General features: G+C 40.9%; 2 protein-coding genes across 2 annotated transcripts; one reads left to right on the top strand and one right to left on the bottom strand.

The window, feature by feature from the left end:
- Positions 1-5,374: 5,374 nt before the first annotated feature.
- eda2r (ectodysplasin A2 receptor) lies at positions 5,375-9,222 on the top strand (the record flags this gene model as incomplete). The annotated part of the gene is made up of 5 exons (XM_083665308.1): positions 5,375-5,458; positions 6,487-6,665; positions 6,994-7,082; positions 8,443-8,544; positions 8,723-9,222. 5 exons carry the CDS (start codon positions 5,375-5,377, stop codon positions 9,220-9,222), a joined length of 954 nt encoding a protein of 317 aa, XP_083521434.1.
- Positions 9,223-18,617: 9,395 nt separating this feature from the next.
- On the bottom strand, positions 18,618-23,818 carry gpr83 (G protein-coupled receptor 83; the record flags this gene model as incomplete). Its single annotated transcript, XM_083665307.1, has 4 exons — positions 18,618-19,083; positions 19,364-19,497; positions 19,623-19,748; positions 23,591-23,818. 4 exons carry the CDS (start codon positions 23,816-23,818, stop codon positions 18,618-18,620), a joined length of 954 nt encoding a protein of 317 aa, XP_083521433.1.
- Between the last annotated feature and the right edge of the window lie 216 nt (positions 23,819-24,034).

The raw sequence follows: 24,034 nt of genomic DNA, 5'->3' as shown, positions 1-24,034 counted from the left end.
TTTTTTTTCAAGGTTACAAACAGAGAAATTAGTAATAAATAGTTTTTCCATCTATGGCTCTGACTTTAATCCAACATTTTTGCTCATTGATAGTAGCTTCCTCTTTAAATATCGTTTTCAAAAGGGAAAATTATATTCTGGCAGTATCAGGGCTTTGTAGAGTGAGTCGCAGTGCACATACATATCAATGACAAACCCACCAGGGTTCAGTGGGTTAAACTGGGTTAAACACAGTGTTAATCTGTCATCCATATACATGTGAGACATTCCATATTGTCCAGCATGATATTTTGGCCTACCTTTGAACGTGATTCCTGAGTACTAGAGTATACACATACAGTACCAGTCAAAAGTTTGGACACAAACTTGCCAAGAGTGTGCAAAGCTGTCATCAAAGCAAAAGGTGGCTACTTTGAAGAATCTAAAATATAAAACATATTCTGGTTTGTTTAACACCTTTTTTGTTTACTACATAATTATGTATGTTTACTACAGAACTTTTTGATGTCTTCAATATTAATCTACAATGTAGAAAATAATAAAAAATAAAGAAAAACCATTGAATGAGAAGGTGTGTCCAAACTTTTGACTGGTACTGTACATATTTGAAAACAGCAGGGAAAGTATTTTCTACACCTGTTTCTATCCTAATTTTGGTGAATGAGCTTTTGTACTTTTATTAGGAACATTATACTAATACTGGGTAGGGCCTCCCTTTGCTCTCAAAACAGCCTCATTTCTTTGTGGCATTGATTCCACAAGATGTTGGAAACATTCCTTTGAGATTCTGGTCCATGATGACATGATTGCATCACGCAATTCCTGCAGATTTTTCAGGTGCACTTTCAAGCTGTGAATCTCCCTTTCTACCACATCCCAAAGGTGTTCTATTGGATTCAGATCCGGTGACTGGGAAGGCCACTGAATAACACTGAACTTATTGTCATGTTCATGAAACCAGTTTGAGACGACTTTTGCTTTGTGACATGGTGCATTATCATGCTGGAAGTAGCCATTAGAAGATGGTAAATTGTGGCCATGAAGGGATGCACATGGTCAGCAACAATACTCAAATAGGCTGGTATTAACGGGCCCAAAGAATGCCAAGAAAACATTCCCCACTCCATTACACCGCCTCCACCATGAGAAAGTGTACAGGTGTTCCTAATAAAGTGCTCTGTGAGTGTATGTCTATTGCTCAGTAGTTCAGGCTTGTGTGGCTTTTTTCTTGCTCCTTTTGAATTTCATCACATATAGGTCACTTCAGATCAAATGGTCAGCTCCTCTGGGAATTGTCATTGTACAGTGCCCTGCATATGTGATGGGACAGTGAAAATGTTTTTCTTCTTTTGGCTCTGCACTCCAAAAGTTTGGATTTAAATCAAACAATTAATATGCGGTTAAAGTAGAGATTCTCAGCTTTTATTTAATGGTATTTGTGTATATATTGGTTTCCACCATTCAGAAATTAAACCAGTTTTTATGCATAGTCCCTCTATTTTAGGGTACCCAAAAGTAATAGGGAAGATTTATCAAATGTCCAAAATAAGCACTCATGTTTTGTACTTGGTGGACAATCCTTTGCATGCAATAACTGCCTGAAGTCTGCGACCCACTGACCCCACCAGACGCTGGGCAACTTCTCTGGTGATGCTCTGCCAGGCCTGTACTGCAGCCATCTTCAGTTGTTGTTTGTTTTGAGGTATTTTTGCCTGAAATCTTATCATCAGGAAATGAAATGCATGTTCAATAGGCTACTAAAGTTTTCCTCAGTTCCAATCATGGTGCAAGTATAACAGGTCACCACACAGGGGCTAGTTACAGAGGGCACATGTGTTTGGCTGATCTTAAGAGGCAGTGCAGTGCGTAGTTAGTGGTCCACCACCACCATCCCTCCTCAGTTAGGCCCTGCCATGGTTCTGCCATGCTCTGAGATTAAAGATTAACACCCACCACCAGTAGCCATCCATCACCCACTCCATGTCAAAGGAGAAACAAGTGGGATATGCCACAGAACTTTGTGTGATTCCTGCCAAGCCACATCAAACATGTCTGATGTGTAAGGGTGCAAATACATTTGTGCCAACCATTGTCTGCAATGGAGCTACAAGAATATGGGGAATGTAGCCAGATGGAACACACAAACATTTACCAACCGCTTCGATGGTCAAAGTGTTCAATGCGCCAGTGGATGATTGCGGAACCACACAGCTCAGAGATGAAATGTAGTTTTTTTTCCTTCCAATCTAACTTAGATATTAGAGATTCATGATCTGTTTTTATACTTTTGGAACAGCATGACACAAAGCATGTTTTCAAGTCTTCATGCAACTACGACTAACTATGTCCCATGTTCCAACTAATGCATTGTTTTTCTTGTGGTGCTGAAGCTCCTGTCACAATGAGGAGCAGAGGATGAACTGGAACGAGGCTACTGGGGCAAGTGACAAAAGCGTTTAAAAAAAAAACATGACTATTTCCACTTTGGCTGCAGGTGGTAAATGTTTCAGTCGGGGTTCTTATCTTAAGCATTTCTGTGTCCGCCTGTCTGTGTTTGGCAGTCATTCATGGCCTTCAGAGGCCCAGCTCCCACTGGAACAAAAACGAGTGCTTCAAGTACACAGTACTGGGTGAAAGACCATTGACTGCTTTCTGCTAGCACTCAAGATTCCTTCCCAAGTGACTCAGACAACGTTTTGATGCATGGTTAAAATGGCCAGAATTGGCCAGCCCTAGTTTGCTTATGTTCATGGTTGGATTGAGATGCTTCTTAGCAGACTTAGCAACATATGGCTACATATGTATTATACGTAAGTGTCCTTTGGTGGGAAACAAAATGAAATAATCCATGGTTAAATGAAACAAGTACAAGACAGCAGACAAGACATGGAGCTGTTGGCGCAATGGGTGACAGTTCATGTCTAGATTGAAGTAGTTTGAAAACCTAAAAGCAAAAGAAGATGTTTTATGAAAGTCATTTACATGAAGTTTTATTATATTTACATGAAGTAATTGAGTTTTCTCAGAGAATTTGGGGTGATTTGGTCATTTAAAACATTCTAATTTAGGGAACACGAACTAAAAAATGCCATCAGTTAGCGGTTAGTGACTGTGCCCAAATAAACAGAACCAATGTGTGGATTGAAGTCTGTCCGTGTCCATAGACTCCTTTCATCGTAAGGAACCAAATATGTGATTTTGTAGTTTGGGTGAAGAGAGTGGAACAATGCAATGAGTGGCAGGGATTCACCAAAGCATAGTTGAGAATGTGTATGAATCAACTGTCTTACTGATTGAACCTTCCCATTTTAACAAATGACGTTTAAGTGTAGGCTAATGTTGATTGTGCAGGGTTAGGGTTAGGGTTAGGGATCTTTGTTTCCTTGTCTGATGGAACTCTCTAGTTCTCACAAAAACATAACAACACCTGTCCAACAACTAAAACATTCATATCAATGGAAAACAATATGCTGCTTCCCATAACTTCCATGAAACGATTTGTCTAAAATCAGAAGATTATGTCCCCATGTTCTCTCAAGATAACATTTCAAATGGAATTTGTTGATGATGAGAAATTCTCTCTCATCAGCTTGGTATAAAAAAATAAATCATCCATTAAGGTTTTAAAAGCACACAATCAATACTAATAAACCAATTACATAAAAGGTAGATTCAGTGCTGCCACATAGCCACAATTTACATAATCTCAGGGGGAAGAGATTGATGTATTTTCTGTACCCCAAAGTTTGTTATGGGGGGGGGGTCTGTGGAGGACTGTGTGAAAGTGGGTGTAATATGAATCATCCCACACTCTGACCTTTGATTACTCCTTTGTCCTTTGTGAACGATGATAAGTCGGCCTATGTAGACTGAACAATGCTTTGCTTGGAAATAGATAACTTGTTTCAAGCAGTAATCAGGTCAGACTGGCACTGCATGGAATCTAGTAGTAAACAATGAATGTCACTTTCTGAAAGTGCACTGGGGAAAGTATCAAAAGTTGACATGGGGAGTTTGTGTTTCGGGCCACACGTCCCGAATTCAATCCAGTTCTTTTATGATTGCATGGGAAACGCAAGTATGGCAAATTGTTTGGGTAATTTCAAGACTTATACAGTAGCATGCAGTATAGTGAATAGTGATTTTGAGCCACCATACCACCTGTATGGTGGCTCAAAGTCAGTAGGATATTGGTTGGCACTAGAAACCCTCCACCTCCACGTTTTTATCAACCCCCTACACATGGAAAGATAAATACTGTAGATAAATAGATAGATAGATGTGTTGATTATGTAATTAGGCTAATATCCCAGGACTACTTTGATAAATACGAAGTGGTATATTAGGCACGCACAACTGAGTGTGCTCATTATTGATGTTGGTTGTGGTCGCAGCCTGTGGGACATGTCAGGGCATGTCTGGTCTGATGACGTAGCACTGAGTCTGATGTGCTGCACAATTACCGCAAGTTCGTAATACCGACTTAAAAAAGGTGTGCTCTGTATCTCCGGAAAATTGATCAATTAAGGTACTGTAATATAACAGTTTTGCTTTTGAGTATTTCAGTGTGACAATAGGGTAGTAGGTGTGTCTGTTTTGCGTTATATCACATGTCTCGTAGCAGTGTGCGTCATGGTCATATTGTCAGTTAAATGTCCATCCACACTTTTTCGCTTTGTGGTATTTCATGAAACATGCCCAGCATTATCATGTGTGTTAAAAGTTCGAGAAAGTATTGCATGATTACTGTGTTTTTACGTCATGTTTGAGATTTACCTCTCCATCAACATTCAAAGAAGCTTTCCATGCTTTTTCTAGATTAAACATTTGGTGATTGCAAAGGCAATTTCTAAAATCATTATTTTGGTGGCTTAACAATTTGATGATAAGCCTCTACGTGTAGTTTACAGCAATTCATCATCCCAAATTATTCCATGTCAAGGTAACAATTAACTTGAATCACATATATCAATGTTATCCACACATCAGTAAAATAGATTTGGGGCTATGCTTGATTTCCAACATACATTAATAAAACAGTTTAGGCTACAGTTAGTAACATATGAAATAAAAGCCTTTGATTAGATTATACTGCACTTTAGTGACATCAAGTGATAGGACATTGAAAATGATTAAACTTGCACACAAACTGCACTTAATTTTGTATGGAGGCTATGATGCAATTTGATGTGGTACTGACAATTTTCAATATTACATTTTTCATACATTAAACATGTTTACTCAATTAACATTTATAAAAAATGATCTGATATATTGTATGATAAACTGAGGTGAAAAGGGGGCAGTACATACAGCTTTACCAAAGCTACAATTATATTAATTATTGTTCTCTAGGTGTTCATACATTGTGCCGATGGATTGTTCAGAAAGCCAGTACCGTTACAATGGAGGCTGTCATCCCTGTCTGCTATGTGGACCAGGTCTAGAACTGTCAGAGGTGAGGCAATTATAGAGGAATATTTTCTGAGAGACTTGTCTAGGTGTATTTGAGGACAAAAAAAACAGGCGCTATGGTGCTTCACAGGCAATTTGATGGGTGGGCACTCCTAAAAGCTTTTAGTTAGACATGGGCTTACACTTGACATCACATTTTCTTAGGCCTTTGTTGTCACATCGGGATAATATCGTAGTAACATGTTATTCACGTCGTAGTTTATGAATGGCCTTGTACTGTCATTACATGGTAGGCCTAATGGGCATACTGGTAATCGCTTTTTTGTTATTATTCAAGTAATGGGGAACAGGGCCTGTTCCACTTGAGGATATATTGTGCTCAACTCCACAACTGTATGTAACAGTTATTTCACAATTAAAGGCCACTAGAAAGGGATATTCTACAAATGTTTACATTGCCTGAATTATCTGTCAATACCATGAAAGTGACCATTTTTTAGTTTGTATTTAATGATGATGTCATAAAAAGTACTATACAAGATCATAAGATCATCCCTGACACCCATTTGAAACAGGCACCCCTCACCCATGTCCACAGACACTGATTCACATGACTTGTCCAGTGCAGCCATGTACTATATCAGCTCAGTTGAGCAACAATACAAACTAATACAGTTCCAGATTTGCGATTACTATGAAGCCACCAGTTTGTTTTGACTGTGGCGATCTCACTGAAAAAGAATCCCACTGGCAGTGAGCTTGGTTCTGAGTTCACCTAAGTCCACTTGGCAAGCGGAACGGATCTTCACATTTGTTGTAAGAGACCCTGCCAGAAGTGGTTTCACCATGACCTGAAATAACCCCAGCACTCTCTAGAGGGGGAACCTGTCATGTATGTACAGTACTTTGTAATCCAGACTTCCAGACTAATCTTTATACTATTTTAATGTTTTGTTCTATAACTGTCAGGTCACAATTTCACTAAAAAGTAGTTTTCAATAGTTCAAGAAGCCTGAGACATGTTTCTGTTTCAAATTCGTACTGAATACTTATCCTTATGTTTCCGGCCAGGACTGTGGTTATGGAAGGGGGCGATCGGCCTATTGTGTCCCTTGCAGTGTCAAGACTTATAAAGAGATTTGGGATCATCACAACTGCAGATTTTGCCAGTCGTGTAAACATTTAAACAGGCGCCAGAAGTCCCCCTGCAACTCTAGGAGAAACACTGTTTGTGGGGAGTGTTTACCAGGGTTTGTACATGATTTCATTCCATTTGCATCAATCAGTCATCTTTACACCAGATGAGGCTGGTGGAAGTAGAAATCGGAGGACGGGCTCATTGTAATGCATGGAATGGAATGAGGAATGGTCTCAAACACTACCATTCCTCATTCCATTCTATGCATTACAATGGGCCTGTCCTCCGATTTCTACCTCCACTAGCCTCCCCTGCTTTATACGTAACTTGAGACTTGACAGTGCATCTTATCTGTGAACGTTATTTATCTGCAACAGGTGGAGCTTGTCTACTTGTTCAACTGCCTCTGACTTTTGTCTGCTTCCGCCTTATCTGATCAGATTTTACAGTAAGACCCGGGTGGATGGTCTGCAGGACTTGGAGTGCATGCCATGTAGTCCCTCCTCCGCCGCTGAGCAGCCCTGCAGCCGTAAGTCTCAGAAAAGCTTGGCTTATTGCTATGAGAAATAACCACTGATTATTGCAGTAAAAGTTAATTATCCACGTTTGTAGTTAATTATCCGTGTTTGTAGTCTAGCTCTGGTTTTTCTATATCATGTATTCTATCCTAGCCAACTATCCCATTCTGCTTGCGCGGCACTTTATGGATGATGAATGGAGCTTGTATAAATATTTCTGTTTACAATTCCTATTAATAGTTTTTGAATGACAGACCATACAGTCCAAATACAATTAATAATGCCTATCCGTAAATAAACGTGTTCAGGGACTTGATTGACACTGGTGGGTAAACAGGGGTTTTCCCAGTGTTATGGCTTGGTAGCGATCTAACTGCTGATTAAAAATGCTGCTTAAAACTATGTAGAATTGCATGAAATGCCCTTACAGAAGACTACATTTTCCTGGAAGAGAGCTCTCAGACCTTCTGTCCAAATTCTGATAATGAATTTTAGCGCATAATTTCAGCTGAAACGTCGCCACTGAGAGTAGGGGGTATGCTCTTATAGTAGGCCTAACAATAACAAAATGTATTTTTGGGTGAGCGCATCGGCAATAAATAGCACTACACAGACAACAGAAAACAAAACATGGCTCAACGCTAGAGAATGAAAAGGTTCATTGTGTGAGAGGACAGTTTTGTATCTGAATATGTAGGGTCTTCTGCAGTCACAGTCTCCACAGGAGACCCTAGAGAAAAGTAAAGACAAGTTGAAACACTTAGAGTTGCTCACTTAAGACCAAACACTCTGTCTGGCCTCTTGGAGGAGTTGCTACTACCCTCAGATGCTGTATTGGGCTCTAATTTTTTTTCATTTTAATCAAAACATGTACACAGTGGCAAACGCTGCTTGGCTGCTGGCGGTAGGATATTGGAGCCTCCTGTGAGGCGCAGGTGTAAACATTTTTTTATTTATTTTTGTTAAGTAAAAAAAAAAACCTCAATGTGTGTGTTTTGCAGGAATTGGAGAAGTTGATGTGGAAGTCTGGAGCCCAGAAAGTCCAACCCCAGATGTTGCTGTTGCTACCACCATCTGTGTAGCTCTTGCCACCATGGCAATCATTCTCTCAGTAGTCATGTTTACATGCTTCAGATATACCCTACTCAGGAAAATGTTGAAAGGTATCTGCCCATCTACATACAAATCTACCCTTTAATAAAGTGTTAGTGCGTGAGACAATGAAATTCAATGCTCACACAATCACAGAAATAGTAATAATGTGAGTTCTGGTAGTGTGTTTGTCGGAAGCACTTTTATGGTAGGCACGCCGAGTACAAGTAATCCTCTTCAAACTGTGCTTTCAACTCATTAATGATTTCTCCCTGAAAGGATGCCTGGATCTTCGAAGCACAAGTCAGGGTGACATGGAGATGGCAACATCCACCGTGAGCAGGGTCACACTGACCCCGGAGCAGGAAGGCCGAGGCGCAGGTAATTATCAGAGCAGCGCCACAATTTATGAAAAATGTTCATCAACCTTTCAGTGAAATGGGTGTAACACAGTGAAAAAGGCTCCGTAAATAATTTATATTTATTGAATTTGCGAATGTCTGTGCCTGTAGGGTTTTGGGGGTACTATATAACACTCTAGTATCCTGTCATCTCACAGGTCCATGTGATAACTTCACCTCTCAAGACTCCTCTACCAGACAGTCGTCCAGTGTGGAGATGTTTGTCCTTCCAGGGTTCATTTCCGTAAACCCGGACCCTGGACCTCTGGATCATAGCCAAATGCTAGAGACCCAGCCCCTTGTGCGAAACTCAACCTGCAGTAACTGCCCCTCTGGGTTTGTCTCTCAGATGTCCTCTGAGCCACCATCACCAGACAGCGGGGACCTCACAGTAGAGCCCCCTGCATTACCTCTGGACACTGGGGAGTCTGTGGCGGGGTCCTGGCAGGGCAGTGAGGATTACTGTGCCTCTGAGCAGCAGCAGAGCCATCATCATGTCCCTGTCGAGTGCACTGAGCTGGACCTCCACAGCATTACAGCCTCAGGATTGGACCTCCACTGTCCCATAAACCCTCACTACAGCTCCATGAGCCTGGAGATGGCCCCATTGTCAGAGATTAGGGACGGAACCTCTGTAAATGGGTCGGGACAACAATGAAGGAGTCCGGCTGGTGTCTGGAGGATGGAGCTGACAGGTGCTGGAGCAGCCATCAACAGCCCAGCAGCAGCAGTCTTAGAAGTAGTCACGAGGTAATTACAGTTGGGAAGACAGGGCTACATCACCTGTTCCTCACACACACAGGACCTCCTCAGCAGAGAGCGAGACTAGGCGCTAGAAATAGTCCTACTTGATGCTCATGAAGCAACTGCTTACCAAAGACATCTTAAGTTGCAGTCAGGCAGGCAAATGTCACCTTGATTTCACTGTTCAGATCACTATCAAGTGAAATCAAAAGCATATGGTTTTATATTAATATGCTATGGTTAATATGCTGCAACTAATGGATTGTTTTATTTCATGTGAAATATTGAAATCCAGTTATTGCTGAATGATTTTGTATTTACTCATAGGATGTCATAATAACATGAACATCTGGGATGAAATTGAGAGAAGGAAACTTGGAAATATGCGGTGTCATGTCCTTGTTAATATTTTGTTAATATCCTCCCTTGATATTCAAGAGTTTAAAAGTGACTATATGGAACGCCTCTGGGGGAGCTATGTGGGTCCCCTAAATAGACAGAAAAATTGTCAAGAAATTACCTGATTGGACAGACAGGGGCAAACCTCCCCACACCCATGAGCAAAGGCTTATTTAGCAATATGGTGTTAGCCTTAAAGGTCCAGTATGTAGATTTTAGCTTAAAAATAGTGCTAAATGATAAATCAGGAGGAATCAAGAAATAAGATCGCATGATAAAGAACGTTCCTTGGAGAGCATTGGCCGTTACATACCATTTGTAAGCAAAAGCTTATTTTGCAAAAATGTGTTAGCCTGGCTTAAACTAAAGACTGTGTGGTCTTATGAGATCTAATCTGTTTACATTATATCATGTACCATAGAGTCAACACTCAAGACAAAACTGTATGTAAGGAATCTGCAACAAATGTTCCTTACTGTACCTTAAAAGTGTGATGAAGACATGCCTCTTTACACATTTCATATTTCCCACTTGTCATTTTACGTTTTATTAGTAAAACACAACAAATTTGGCAGCTTGGCAGCTTCACTCATTAAGAAGAACATTTTTGACTCCACAAAGCAAGAAAATGTTGAATTTGACGAGGCCATTCTTTATTTGACTAGACTTCAAAAGCTTATAAGCCTGTACACTTGTAGTTGCCAATGCAGTCAACGTACTGTATGCAGCTATAATTAATTTCGAACATGAGATATGAGATAATGGAGCTTGCTATCAATCTTCACTGCTTCTGGCAGTATAGCAGTTTCAGTCATTTTCTGTAGACGTCCATTTTAGCTCAACCGAAATAGAGCCATAAATTGTATTATTTTTTCCATTCTGGCCAAGACAAAGTCAAATCTACAATGCCTATCTGTTCTACAGGCCACATGACGAAACAGACAATCATTGTGCCTTGAGGCATTTGGCAGCACTGGCAAAATATTCGAGTAGAGGGGAAAATTCCCTTCCCTTTATAATTGACAAGTTCTGAGATAGAAATGATGACAATATTGGTACCTGTAAGCTTTCTTAGTAACCCACACACCTACCTCTTAAAATTCACAGACATGGTGTGTGGTCCAGTGTTTTCTTGCTCAATGTTAGTAACAAATTAAAATAAATGTTCAGCATTTTGTAATATAGCTTGGAGAGGAACAATAACGTACCTATGGTGCGATCTGTGCCTAGTACACAGCTCTGTGTACAGCTCTGGTTACCTGCTCTAATGGCATCATCGGCCCATTGGCACTTCATATGTCCAGGTGTTAATCTAGCACGGCTGCCACAGGCCCTGGTGGAGTCTGGCTCTGAAGTTAGACCCAACTTCCCCAGGAGTGCAGAACTACCAGCAGGTGGCGCTGAAGCTTGACATACCAAGGGAGGTTCTGAAAGGCCTGTGTGGGTTTGAGTATGTGTTTCAGTACCTTTCCTCCTACACCCTGCTGACAGTGCCTGACCTGCTCCACACCTTCCACCTCCTGCAGAGACTTGACACCCTGCGCCTGCTGTGTGAATACGCCATGCAGAGCCAAACCCAGCGCCAGGCACAGGCTGCACATGCTAACTGTTAATGCTAACAACACTTCTAACGACACAGCCAAGAGGGCCAAGCTCGGGAAGTTTATGATCAGTATACATACTTAACCAAAACTTGAACTAACTGCTCAAACTCTCAGGTGCGGATTTGTAAATATTAGTTTCTTACTCTGAACAGATGAAAATGTTTTTTTTTGTCTGAATGTAAATATGACATTATGTTACATTTATTTTTGTTTGTCATGCATCAAAATGATGCATGTGTCAATTTTCTTTAAGTACTGTAAAATAAGTATTTCATATTGAATTAGTATGACTTTTAATCAGTGTTGTTTTTTTCCCAGTCAGATGTTGGTGCTTTGATGAATATATCATTCCTTATTGTCAGATAGATTATTTTGGTACAGTGTTATGATTTATCATATGGTTTTAGTGAAAAGCCATTAAAGATTTCACAAATGAGGAAAACATGGTCATTTACACACATTTGAACTCAAAACATGTACTGTATAGCAAGTTGATGTATTTCTGCAATACAACTGTTCACTACTGTCGTACAGCTGACATTTTATTTGTAGAACCACTGTATAACTGTAGGCCTTCTGTTTTTGACAGAACAATGTGTGCAAGGTGTAAACATTGTACAACAATAAATGATCTTATTTATAATGCTGGAGTTTTCTCATCATTTTTTATTGACTTTCCAAGTACTAGTCACAAAATCTGCTCTGAAAGCGTCACAATCCATGGTCAAAATAGACAAAGGATAAATCAGATGGACAAAGAATATTATAAAGAACTGTTTAGAGGGACATAATTGTGCACTCTGTTATGTTTGATTGAAGAAGGTTATTCTTTGCTCTGTTACATCATTAAATAAGACTGCATTCGAATGTGAGGGAGCTTCCAAAATCCTCCACCAGGTGGTGTAAGAAGGATGAGGGAGATCTTTTTTTCTAGGATTTTATAAAACCATTGGTCAAAAACACCACCTTTTACACCACCTGTATAACACCACCTGTTACACCACCTCTATAACACCACCTGTATAACGCTGCAGTATTGATGTGTGTCGTCTTGGAGGGCTTGTTGGAGAACACATGAACAGAAATATACAATGTACATCAAATTAACGTTAAAATTGACACAAACGACATCAAAGGATTTTTTTCGTACAAGGACTTCTGAGAGCATTCCTGGGTTTACTCTCTGCCTGTACAAATAGCTCATTCACTATGTGGCACAGACGGCAAGCTGCTCAACATGACTCACACCACAGATGCTCATACTGTATACAGTGTCATTTAAATGCAAATGAAACACTGGCAAGAAATAACAACAAAACCTGCCAAATGCAGTGCCAATGCATGAGTAATACTTTTTATACATAGTCAATCCTTTGCATGCAATAACTAATGGTATTTGTGTACATATTGGTTTCATCATTTAGCAATGACAGTTTTTTTTATACAAAGTCCCTCTATTTCAGGGAAACATAAATAATGGGATGGATTCATATAGTGTCATAATTAAGCACTCATGTTTAGTATTTGGTCAACAGTCCTTTGGTCAACAATCATTGCATGCAATAACTGCCTGAATTCTGCCACCCATTGATCCCACCAGTTCCTAGGTATCTTCTCTGGTGATGCTCTCCCAGGCCTGTACTGCAGCCATCTTCAGTTGTTGTTTGTTTTGAGGTCTTTTTGACTCAAATCTTACCATCAGGCTTCTTAGTTGCTATGGCAGTATGTTTTGGGTCATTGTCTTACTGTATGATGAAGCACCATCCAGTGAATTTGGAGGCATTTGCTTCCAAAACGTACTCGAGCAAACAAGACATTTCTGTACACGATTGTTTGTTATTAGCATAGGTAACGCCCCCTAAACAGAATCAGAATCAGAATTCTTTTATTTGGCCAAGTATATTTGCATATACAGGAAATTGACTATATAAGGGCAGGTGTTGTGCCGTGTGCAAATACTCTGGCACATGCCCAAGAATGCCCAAGAATTGGAGAGATGCCACCAAAAAAAGGCTTTAAGAAGAAGAACTTCAGCAGTAGTGAAATCGACGTACTGTTAAATAAACTTAAACAAAGTAAACATGGGATTTTCCAGAGCGTCAGTACTGGCGTTACAGGAAAATCAAAAACCCAGCAACATTTGTGATGCTGTAAATGCCGTGTCAGCAGAGGGACGCGCAGTAACTGAACTTAAAAGAAACTGGTTTGACATGAACATGGAAGCAAAAAACAACCTCATTACCCAAGCGAAGCGCTCCATGATGACAACTGGAGGAGGACCTGGATGAGGACAGGAGGAGGTGGCGGCCTCGCAATTAGACCTAAGAATTCAAGAAATAATTGGAGAGGTGGCACTGAGAGGTGTCCAGTCAAACGCTCAACTTAGATTAGATTCAACTTGACAGCAATGCAGCTCCAGGTGCATCATTTTCTGAAGCCCCCGACACAGACAGTGATCAGAGACTCAAGCGCCCACCAGCGATGCATTTACAGACACACCAGTTGCCGAAGGTACATTTTGCATTATTGATGTGTGTCGTCTTGTAGGGCTTGTTGGAGAACACATGAACAGAAATATACAATGTACATCAAATGAACGTTCAAATTGACACAAACGACATCAAAGGATTTTTCGTACAAGGACTTCTGAGAGCATTCCTGGGTTTACTCTCTGCCTGTACAAATAGCTCATTCACTATGTGGCAAATAGCTCATTGGAGATCTACTGTATAAAAGCCTTAAAATGAATTTATACATATAACTTTTTTTTCTACCTGTGGTAGTCTATAGGCTTCTTTGCTGTTATTTCAATTAACAATCACTCTGTATTAAAAAAGTATTATTATATTTTCAGAACAAGGCCAAGCAAGTGCATCATCCTCACAAACTGCAGAACCTGAACGCCCTAGCCACATTTTCTCTCGGACTCATGTTATCTCTAATGCGGTCCTGCTAAATCAAGAACCGATTCTCTCAACATTATGAGATACAGTACCAGTCAAAAGTTTGGACACACCTTCTCATTCAATGGTTTTTCTTTATTTAAAAAAAAAAAAAAAAGATTTTCTACATTGTAGATTAATACTGAAGACATCAACACTATGAAAGAACACATATGGAATTATGTAGTAAACAAAAAAGTGTTAAACAAACCAGAATATGTTTTATATTTTAGACTCTTCAAAGTAGCCACCTTTTGCTTTGATGACAGCTTTGCACACTTCTGGCATTCTCTCAGATTCATGAGGTAGTCACCTGGAATGGTTTTCAATTAACAGGTGTGCCTTGTCAAGAGTTAATTTGTGGAATTTCTTGCCTTCTTAATGTGTTTGAGACCATCAGTTGTGTTGTGCAGAGGTAGGGTTGGTACACAGTTCTATACAGTGAATAGCCCTATTCGACTACTGTTCTAATCCATATTATGGCAAGAACCACTCAGCTAAGTAAAGAGAAACGACAGTCCATCATTACTTTAAGACATGAAGGTCAGTCAATCCGGAAAATTTCAAGAACTTTGAATGTATCCTCAAGTGCAGTCGCGAAAACCATCAAACGCTATGATGAAACTGGCTCTCATGAGGACCACCCCAGGAAAGGAAGACCAAGAGTTACCTCTGCTGCAGAGGATAAATTCATTAGAGTTACCAGCCTCAGAAACCGCAAATTAACAGCACCTCAGATTAGAGCCCACATAAATGCTTCACAGAGTTCAAGTAGCAGACACATCTCAATGTCAACTGTTCAGAGGAGACTGCGTGAATCAGGCCTTCATGGTCGAATTACTGCAAAGAAGCCACTACTGAGGAAGAACAACAAGAAGAAGAAAATTGCTTGGGCCAAGAAACACAAGGAATGGACATTAGACGAGTGGAAATCTGTACTTTGGTCTGATGAGTCCAAATTTGAGATTTTTGGTTCCACCTGCCGTGTCTTTGTGAGACACAGAAAAGGTGAGCGGATGGTTTCTACATGTGTGGTTCCCACCGTGAAGCATGGAGGAGGAGGTGTGATGGTGCTTTGCTGGTGACACTGTTGGTGATTTATTCAAAATTCAAGGCACACTTAACCAGCTTGGCTACCACAGCATTCTGCAGCGACATGCCATCCCATCTGGGTTGCCCTTAGTGGGACCATCATTTGTTTTTCAACAGGACAATGACCCCAAACACACCTCCAGGCTATGTAAAGGCTATTTGACCAAGAAGGAGAGTGATGGAGTGCTGTGTCAGATGACCTGGCCTCCACAATCACCCGACCTAAACCCAATTGAGATGGTTGGGATGAGTTGGACCGCAGAGTGAAGGCAAAGCAGCCAACAAGTGCTCAGCACCTCTGGGAACTCCTTCAAGACTGTTGGAAAACCATTCCAGGTGACTACCTCATGAAGCTGATTGAGAGAATGCCAAGAGTGTGCAAAGCTGTCATCAAAGCAAAAGGTGGCTACTTTGAAGAATCTAAAATATAAAACATATTCTGGTTTGTTTAACACTTGTTTGTTTACTACATAATTCCATATGTGTTCCTTCATAGTTTTGATGTCTTCAATATTAATCTACAATGTAAAAAATAATAAAAATAAAGAAAAACCATTGAATGAGAAGGTGTGTCCAAACTTTTGACTAGTACTGTATTTCCACAACTTTCATTTCATTGACTTCTGTGTTAAATAATATAACCGAAAACCTTGAAAGGATTAATGAAACCCTCAAAAGCAAGTTCAAATTAAACGTGACACTGGAACTGGAACTGGAACGTGACAGCTGTTCTGCAGGTACTTTTTAGGTACTCATCATACAGTAAGACAATGACCCAAAACATACTGCCATATCAATTTGGGAGTTTTTTAGGGCCAAAAAGTGGAAAGTTCTTGCCTGGCCAAGTTAGTCTTCAGATTTAAATCCAACTGAATATGCATTCATTTCCTGATGATAAGATTTTCTACAAAAAGACCTCAAAACAAACAACAACTAAAGATGGCTGCAGTACAGGCCTGGCAGACTTCAGGCAGTTATTGCATGCAATGATTGTTGACCAAAAGACTGTTGACCAAATACTAAACATGAGTGCTTAATTAGGACACTATATGAATTTGTCCCATTATTTATGGTTCCCTGAAATAGGGGGACTTTGTATAAAAAGTGTTGTCAAACCAATATGTACACAAATACCATCAAATAAAAGCTGATAATCTCTACTTTCCCTACCTATTAGTAATTGTTTGATTTAAAATCCAAACTTTTAGAGTGTAGAGCCAAAAGAAGAAAAAAATGCTTCACTGTCACATTACTTACGCAGGACACTGTATATAACAAAACTACTGAAGGGACTGGTGTCCCACATTTCTAGTCCATCAATGTCCAATGTTGGTCTTTCAGCCAAACTAGAGATACAGTATCTTCGAAGAGAGAGTGAGGGCCCAGGCCACACCCCTCTCTTTTATATTCTTCAGGCAGGAAGTGCATTTGACAGGACAGGACTCCAAAGCAACACTTCCCTCTGGGGGTCTGGGGTGTAAAGTCAGTTATGCAGTGTCTAGGATAAATGTAATCTTGTTCCAAAACACTTCAACCCAATATGCTCAGAATGTCTGGTGGACCAAACAGAATGTCTGGTGGACCAAACAGAATGTCTGGTGGACCAAATACAAAGATTGGGGAACACTCTGGCCTTTACCTCACATCAATCATCTCCCACAGCAACTCCCCCCCGGTGCTTGCACACCACACATTTCTGATTCGGAGCCACACTTCGCAGTCGTGTGATTCACTGAAATAATGACAAATACCTTTCTCAGTAAATTCACTCAGGTTTGAGTTGTTATCCATCCTCATCAACGGGACTGAGGTGGAGCGAGTCACCAGCTTCAAGTTTCTGGGTGTCCACATCTCTGAGGACCTCTCCTGGACCCTCAACACCTCCACCCTGATAAAGAAGGCTCACCAGCGTCTCTTCTTCCTGAGGAGACTAAAGAAGGTCCATCTATCTCCTCAGATCCTGGTGAACTTCTACCGCTGCACCATCGAGAGTATCCTTACCAACTGTGTCACAGTATGGTATGGCAACTGCTCGGCATCGGACCGGAAAGCACTGCAGAGGGTGGTGAAAACTGCCCAACGCATCACCGGTTCCTCACTCCCCTCCATCGAGGCTGTCCAGGGCAAACGATGCTTGCGTAAGGCACGCAGCATCGTCAAGGACATCTCTCACCCCAACCATAGACTTTTCACCCCACTCCCCTCCGGGAGGCGCTACAGGTCTCTCCGCACCCGAACCAGTAGGTTCAGAGGCAGCTTCTTCCCTGCGGCTGTCACCCTGCTGAACTTGAACACTACACCTACCTGACAACCTACTACCCCCGCAACCCCCCCCCCCCCCCCCCCCCCACCCGGACAATTGCACTATTGCACTATCACTCCCCTCCCCTGCTCTTACTCAATACCACTGCTCTTCTGTACATACCTGTTCATACTGTTCATAATGCACATAATGCACATATCCTATATTTTCTTAATACTACTGCACATACTGTACATACTTGTTTATACTGTTTATACGGCATTCCATATTTATGTTTATTCTGCATCTACCTCATGTTACTGTTAGTTACTGTTAATACATATATACTGCTAGACTGTATTACCCATACAGCTCATATGCTGCTACACTGCTCATACTGTAACTAATTATTCTGCTATAATGCTACTGCTACTCACATACTGCTATACTGCACTGCTATATTATACTGCTTATATTATACTATATTATACTGCACTACTACTGATCATATATTGCACTACCTGTAAATACTGTTCATTGCACTTTCTGCTATTTTGCACTTCTGGTTAGACGCTAACTGCATTTCGTTGTCTCTGTACTTGTACTCTGCACAATGACAATAAAGTTGAATCTAATCTTGAATCTAATTATTCCACGGAGAGCCTACTGTATGTCATGGGTACATCTCTTCTAGTACTTCTGTTATATGTAATTATAAAGAATAAATCATATCTGATTTAATTGAGTCAACGGTCCTTGAGTGCTGGGTCTAATCACATCTGATATGTTTTCAGTTGAACATGATTACTTGCCTCTCATCTTATGGCATATTTGTCTGTTGTGTTCCTCCATTCTTTTCCTTTGCTATGAAATGTCAACTACACTATGACAATGCAATGCCTAACTGAAAAGCATGAATAGTATGACCTAAGTAACACATCATGTTATTATGATTGCACACCACCTGAACATTGATATATCCAACCCCCAGTATGATGGATACATGATGGTTTTATGGAAATGCAATACTTCAGCAGGGATTAGCTGCTGCCTTTGCACGGCAAATGACTGGCAGGGATTTGAGCTCTGCCCGGAAGCTATCATTTAGCCAGCAGTAAATGAAGGGGTTGTAGCATGTGCTGCTCATAGCAAACCAGTGGAAGGCGAAATAGAGGCCGTTGTTCGTGTCAATGGACTTGCTGGAGACAAGGATCACATAACAGTTCAAAGGGAACCAACACACAGCAAACACAACCACCACCAACATCAACATCTTCAGAGTCATCTTCTTCTTCCGCCTGTGGGCGACATATTGGGCCATGGTAACATCCCCGATAGCATTGCGCATCCACAGCTTCTTGGCTACAATGATATACGCAACAGAGATCATAAACAGTGGCAACAAATAGAGGAGGAAAAATGTAGCCAGGTCCAAATACTTCCAGAACACATCCGATGGCTTTGGAAAGCTGGGCAGACACACCATCCGGACCTTTCTGTGACTGAGAGAAAAACAGATTACTAGTAGCTGTTTCATATCAGAAAGTAGTACTTCAAGATAAGAGGCTGCGTCCCGTATGAATTGACGACTGTAATGGGATTTTATGAAACTCGGAAATCAAGAGAGGTGATTCCATGTCTACAGCTAAGGAATAACAAGTATTGCAGATCACTTGAATTATGAGGCACGGATAAAAATAAGAAGTTTGATTATTCAATAATATATAGGCAGCTGAAAAGATGGAATACACCGCAGTAAAGTCTAATGACACTTACCCAAAGTCAAAGCCCAAGAGCTTCTGATATATGGCATGAGGTAAAGAGAAACAGGAGGCCGTCACCCAGATCACAACGATACATATCACGCCACGAAATGTAGATATTCGCTGCTTCATAGGGTGCATGACAACCTGCAAAAAAAGCATATTTCATGATTGAAGCCATGGTGTCGCTGTAGAGCAGTAGGCTACAGAGGTAATTCAAGATACTGTGTGTCTTGTTGTACCCTGTAAGTGAATGTAAATCAAGGAATTACTTGATGTCGGTCCAGGGCGATGGCCACCAGGGTCAGTACTGACACATGAACTGAACAGTACTGGGCGAATCGACTGACATGACACATGGGCTTCCCAAAGACCCAGGTACTGGTCACGAATCTGGCCTGAAAAAAAAATAACCCATCAAACACATAACGCAATTACCTCAGGATTTCAAGGAAAACACTTCCTAACATGAAACAAAAGAAGTGGTAGTCTTCACTTACAATATGGCATCATAGCTTGGATAATCAAAGACATTCTAATGAAGACATAACCACATGACAAGGACAAGGCACAGGCATCGGCCAAACATCAACATTGACCATGAATTTCTCATGCATTAATTCATGTTTGTGTATGCAAACAGGTGTATTTTTCTATGCCCTGCCAGATATAACCTTGCCTCATTGAAAAATGCCCTCCCTCAGGTTTGGCTATTTGCATTTGCATTGAATCCCACTCTCTGCTGTGTCCTTAAAACAGTAGCAATACTCCCAATTGCAATTTAAATTCCTCACACATTATCCTGTCACAACTAATAGTGCATTTGGCTGCTGTCGGAAACTCAGACATACGAGTTCCTTAGTGGGAACCACTAGAACGATGCTCCAAGTCGGTCCAAGGAAACTCAGACCATAATGATGATCCCCGAGTTGTGACGTAGGCCTATCCACCCTAACCTTTCACCTTCTCATCAGAAAACTGATTTCAACAGTAAATGGTACAAATGTTAAGTTTCATCTTTCTATACAATTTTAACATATTGTTAGCAATCACACATATGTTTATCGTATGTTTGTTTGTTTGTTTGTTAATATTAACACAACCATTTACAGTGCCCTGCGTAGGTAATGGGACAGTAAAGCATTTTTTCTTCTTTTGGCTCTATACTCCATAGGTTTGGATTTGAAATTAAACAATTAGTATGAAGTTAAAGTATAGATTGTCAGATTTTATCTAAGGGCATTTCAGTCAGGACACTTACATCAGTTTAACCCTTTACTTCATGAAAATGGTTATACATTTAAGCTTGGTGTAATTGGATGGCTCTGCTCTGTGTAGCTCCCTGCCTGGAGCAAAACGACCACAACATACAAGTATACAATATGGAAGGGAGCCCATGGCTTATCAAACCTGCTGGTGTCCCCCTGCATCTTCTTAAGTGCAGAGACGAATTAACCTTTGCATTCTGGATCAGACAGAGGTCATTCTAGCATTATGTGAAATCTAAGACTATGTGTCCGTGGCTGACCCCCAGTTCCTGCTTCACTCAGGATGACCCTCCTGGATCTAGTCCTTTCCCTTCCTTCGACTTTAACGGCAGCATAGCAGTCGAAAACTGCTGTCGGTGAGTCTGGTTGGCCTTCTTTGGTTTCCTTGCCGAAAAGGTGTTCAGGTTCAGGTGGTCGGGTTCAGAATGATCGGACATAGCGAACCCCAACCAGATGATGGTAAGAAAGAATAACAACCACTCAAAAACTTACTCTCATAGCCAGTGCAATATTCACACTGTTGAATGCTATGGAGGAGCATCAACTTGGCTGCTTTTAAGTATATAATGTCCAAATTAAGCACTCATGTTTAGTATTTGGTCGACAATGCTTTGCATGCAATAACTACCAGTCTGTGACCAATTGACCCCACGAGACGCTGGGTATCTTCTCTGGTGATGCTCTGCCAGGCTTGTAATGCAGATATTCTTCAGCTGTTGTTTGTTTTGAGGTCTTTTGCCTAAAATCTTCAGGAAATTAAATGCATGTTCAATTGGATTGAAATCTGAAGTTTGACTTGGCCAGTCAACAATTTTCCACTTTTTGGCCCTGAAAAACTCCCTAGTTGTTATGGCAGTATGTTTTGGGTCATTGTCTTACTCTATGATGAAGTGCCATCCAATGAATTTGGAGGCATTTGCTTATACTCGAGCAGACAAGATGTTTCTGTACATTATACATTCTGCTGCTGCGGTCAACATCATCAATTAAGACAAGTTAGCAAGTTCTAGTGGCAGCTATACATGCCCAAACCATAACATCCCCTCCACCATGTTTCACAGATGAGGTGGTAGGCTGTAAATCCTGGCCAGATCCTTTTTTCTCCAAACCTTACTCTTGATTTTGGCTAGCCTAGGGTGCTGGCTATGTTTCTGATCGGTTTTTTTCATATTTGTCAGCGTAATAATGACACCTCTTTCATTGACATCTCTTTGGTTCTGGTTCAGTTATGTTGACAGACATCAATAGCAGACTCCAAAGGAAAACACAAAGCCTACTAGACATTGACAGTTATGCCTACACAAATGATCTGACGGAACACACGTATCTAACCAAAAACCCGTCAAGCCAATTGTTCCATTACTTTTGGTGCCCTTAAATGACGGGGACTATGTATAAAAAGTGTTATTTCTAAATGGTGAAACCAATTTGTACATAAATGCCATCAAATAAAAGTTGAAGTTGAATCTCTACTCTAACCTCATAGTAATTGTTTGATTTCAAATCCAAACTACTGGAGTTTAGAGCTAAAAGAAGAAAAAATGCTTCACTGTCCCATTACTTACACAGGGCATTGTAGCTACAATCTCATTGGTTGAAGAATTGTTCCAACTTTAAAAGCACTCGAATGCATTCATGTGGTAGTTATGACTTCACCAACTGTGAGCTACGAGTTCCCAAGAACCAGCTGAATGCACCATAAAACCACATCTCAATCTCCTTTTGGCTTTACATTTTTGCTCTCTACAGTTTGATCTGTCAATCAATCACTGTGGGCGGGAGTTTCGTGGGTAGGGTGGGTTTGTTGAAGGCAGGAAGTAGGTAGCTAGCAAATACAGAGGCAGCCGGGGTCTGCAGAGAGAGCACGTAGCCCCAAAACCTGGCTGATGAACAGGATGAACTGGAAGGAATTCAACAGGAAGCCGCGTCCAGGAGAAGGTTGAATGGCATACTGATCTCAAACACAAGCAGCCATACCACCCAGCATCCCTCTGCTGACAGAGACGAACAGAGATGAACGGGCGCATTGTAGCGAGCAAGCCTCCGCTAGGTTTCCCTCACCAACCAGTACATGGAAAGGAAGGCCAGCAAGCAGGCAGTGCCCAACCCCGTCAACCTCTACTAGCATGCCCTGCCCTCCGGGTACTTCATGGCTTCTATCCCTCAGGCTCAGAACACCGGGCAGCATACGACCCAACCAGCCAGATGGCACAGCTGAGACCCAGCCCACGCTGGGTCACCCAGGGCCACGCTGGGTCACCCAGGGCCACGCTGGCCCACCCAGGGCATCAGATAACACTTCCAAGACCATCAGCACCATGAGACCCACCTCCCAGCATGTGACTGAGTAGTCAAACTGCCCAAATGAAAACCCAAAAGGAGATTGGGAAGTGGTTTTAGTTGTGGTCAGGATAATTGAAATCGCAATTGGGACTATTGCTATAGGTTTTCCCAATTAGGATTTGCTTTTGAATTGTGTAGGTGTAAAGAAAAACATTGTCAAATTGAACATTCTTTTTCTTTTTGTCACAAATCATACGATTACAACTGGAAAAATCCATTACAAATGTGGACATTGATTTATGTTTTATCTTTTTCAATCTGGCAGGACATAAAAAAGAAATCAAGTGAACTTGGATTTTCATTTTCAATTTGGTATACTCGAACATGAAAATTAAAATACAAACTGGATTTTTTAAATTTAAATGTTAATTATGGCACAAATGACGCGCACATAAATGAGTAAACAAATTGCATTACAAATGTCGGCAGCTATGCTTCCATCAGTGTAGGTGCAACAATTAGCCTAATGACAGCGCTATGAAAGATCTAGTTGATTATAGGATGCGTCAGCGAATCATACTGGATGTAGTATGTGCGCAATTTAAGACATTACGTTCTTGACAATTGGGACAACATATTCACAAAATTACAGTACAAGTAGTGTGCTTTTTCAGCGGAGCCTAACTTACCAGGGTAAAAGGCGTGTTCAGGAGAGTAATCATTAAGTCAGCCACCGCCAAATTCATTATAAACAAACTTGTAACAGAATGCATCCGCTTGTTTTTTATTACAACGTGGCAAACCACAATATTTCCAAAAAGTGAAATTACGATGATGACTGAATAAGCAAAAATTAGAACTGCCTTTATGGTTGAGTTTTGTGATTCTGTCCCATGTTTAGTTCCGTTGGCGTACATTCCTTCATCAAGGGAAAAATTCCAAAACGAAGAATGATTTGACAGTAAGAAACTGGTGAAAAAGTATGCTGAACTATTAATTCTATACATCTTTCCAAATACACGGATACCTGTTGCAGGAGGGTGATAGACTAGGTACACTCCTTCATTGACGAAATGATGGTGTGACTGCTCATACCTAGATGTACTGTCGCTTCACAACACGTAACGCCCAAG

This window comes from Argentina silus (assembly GCF_951799395.1).
Source record: "Argentina silus genome assembly, chromosome: 2".
Taxonomy (NCBI): domain Eukaryota; kingdom Metazoa; phylum Chordata; class Actinopteri; order Argentiniformes; family Argentinidae; genus Argentina; species Argentina silus.
Note: the sequence above shows the minus strand (reverse complement) of the source record. Positions and strands in the feature narration are given on the sequence as shown.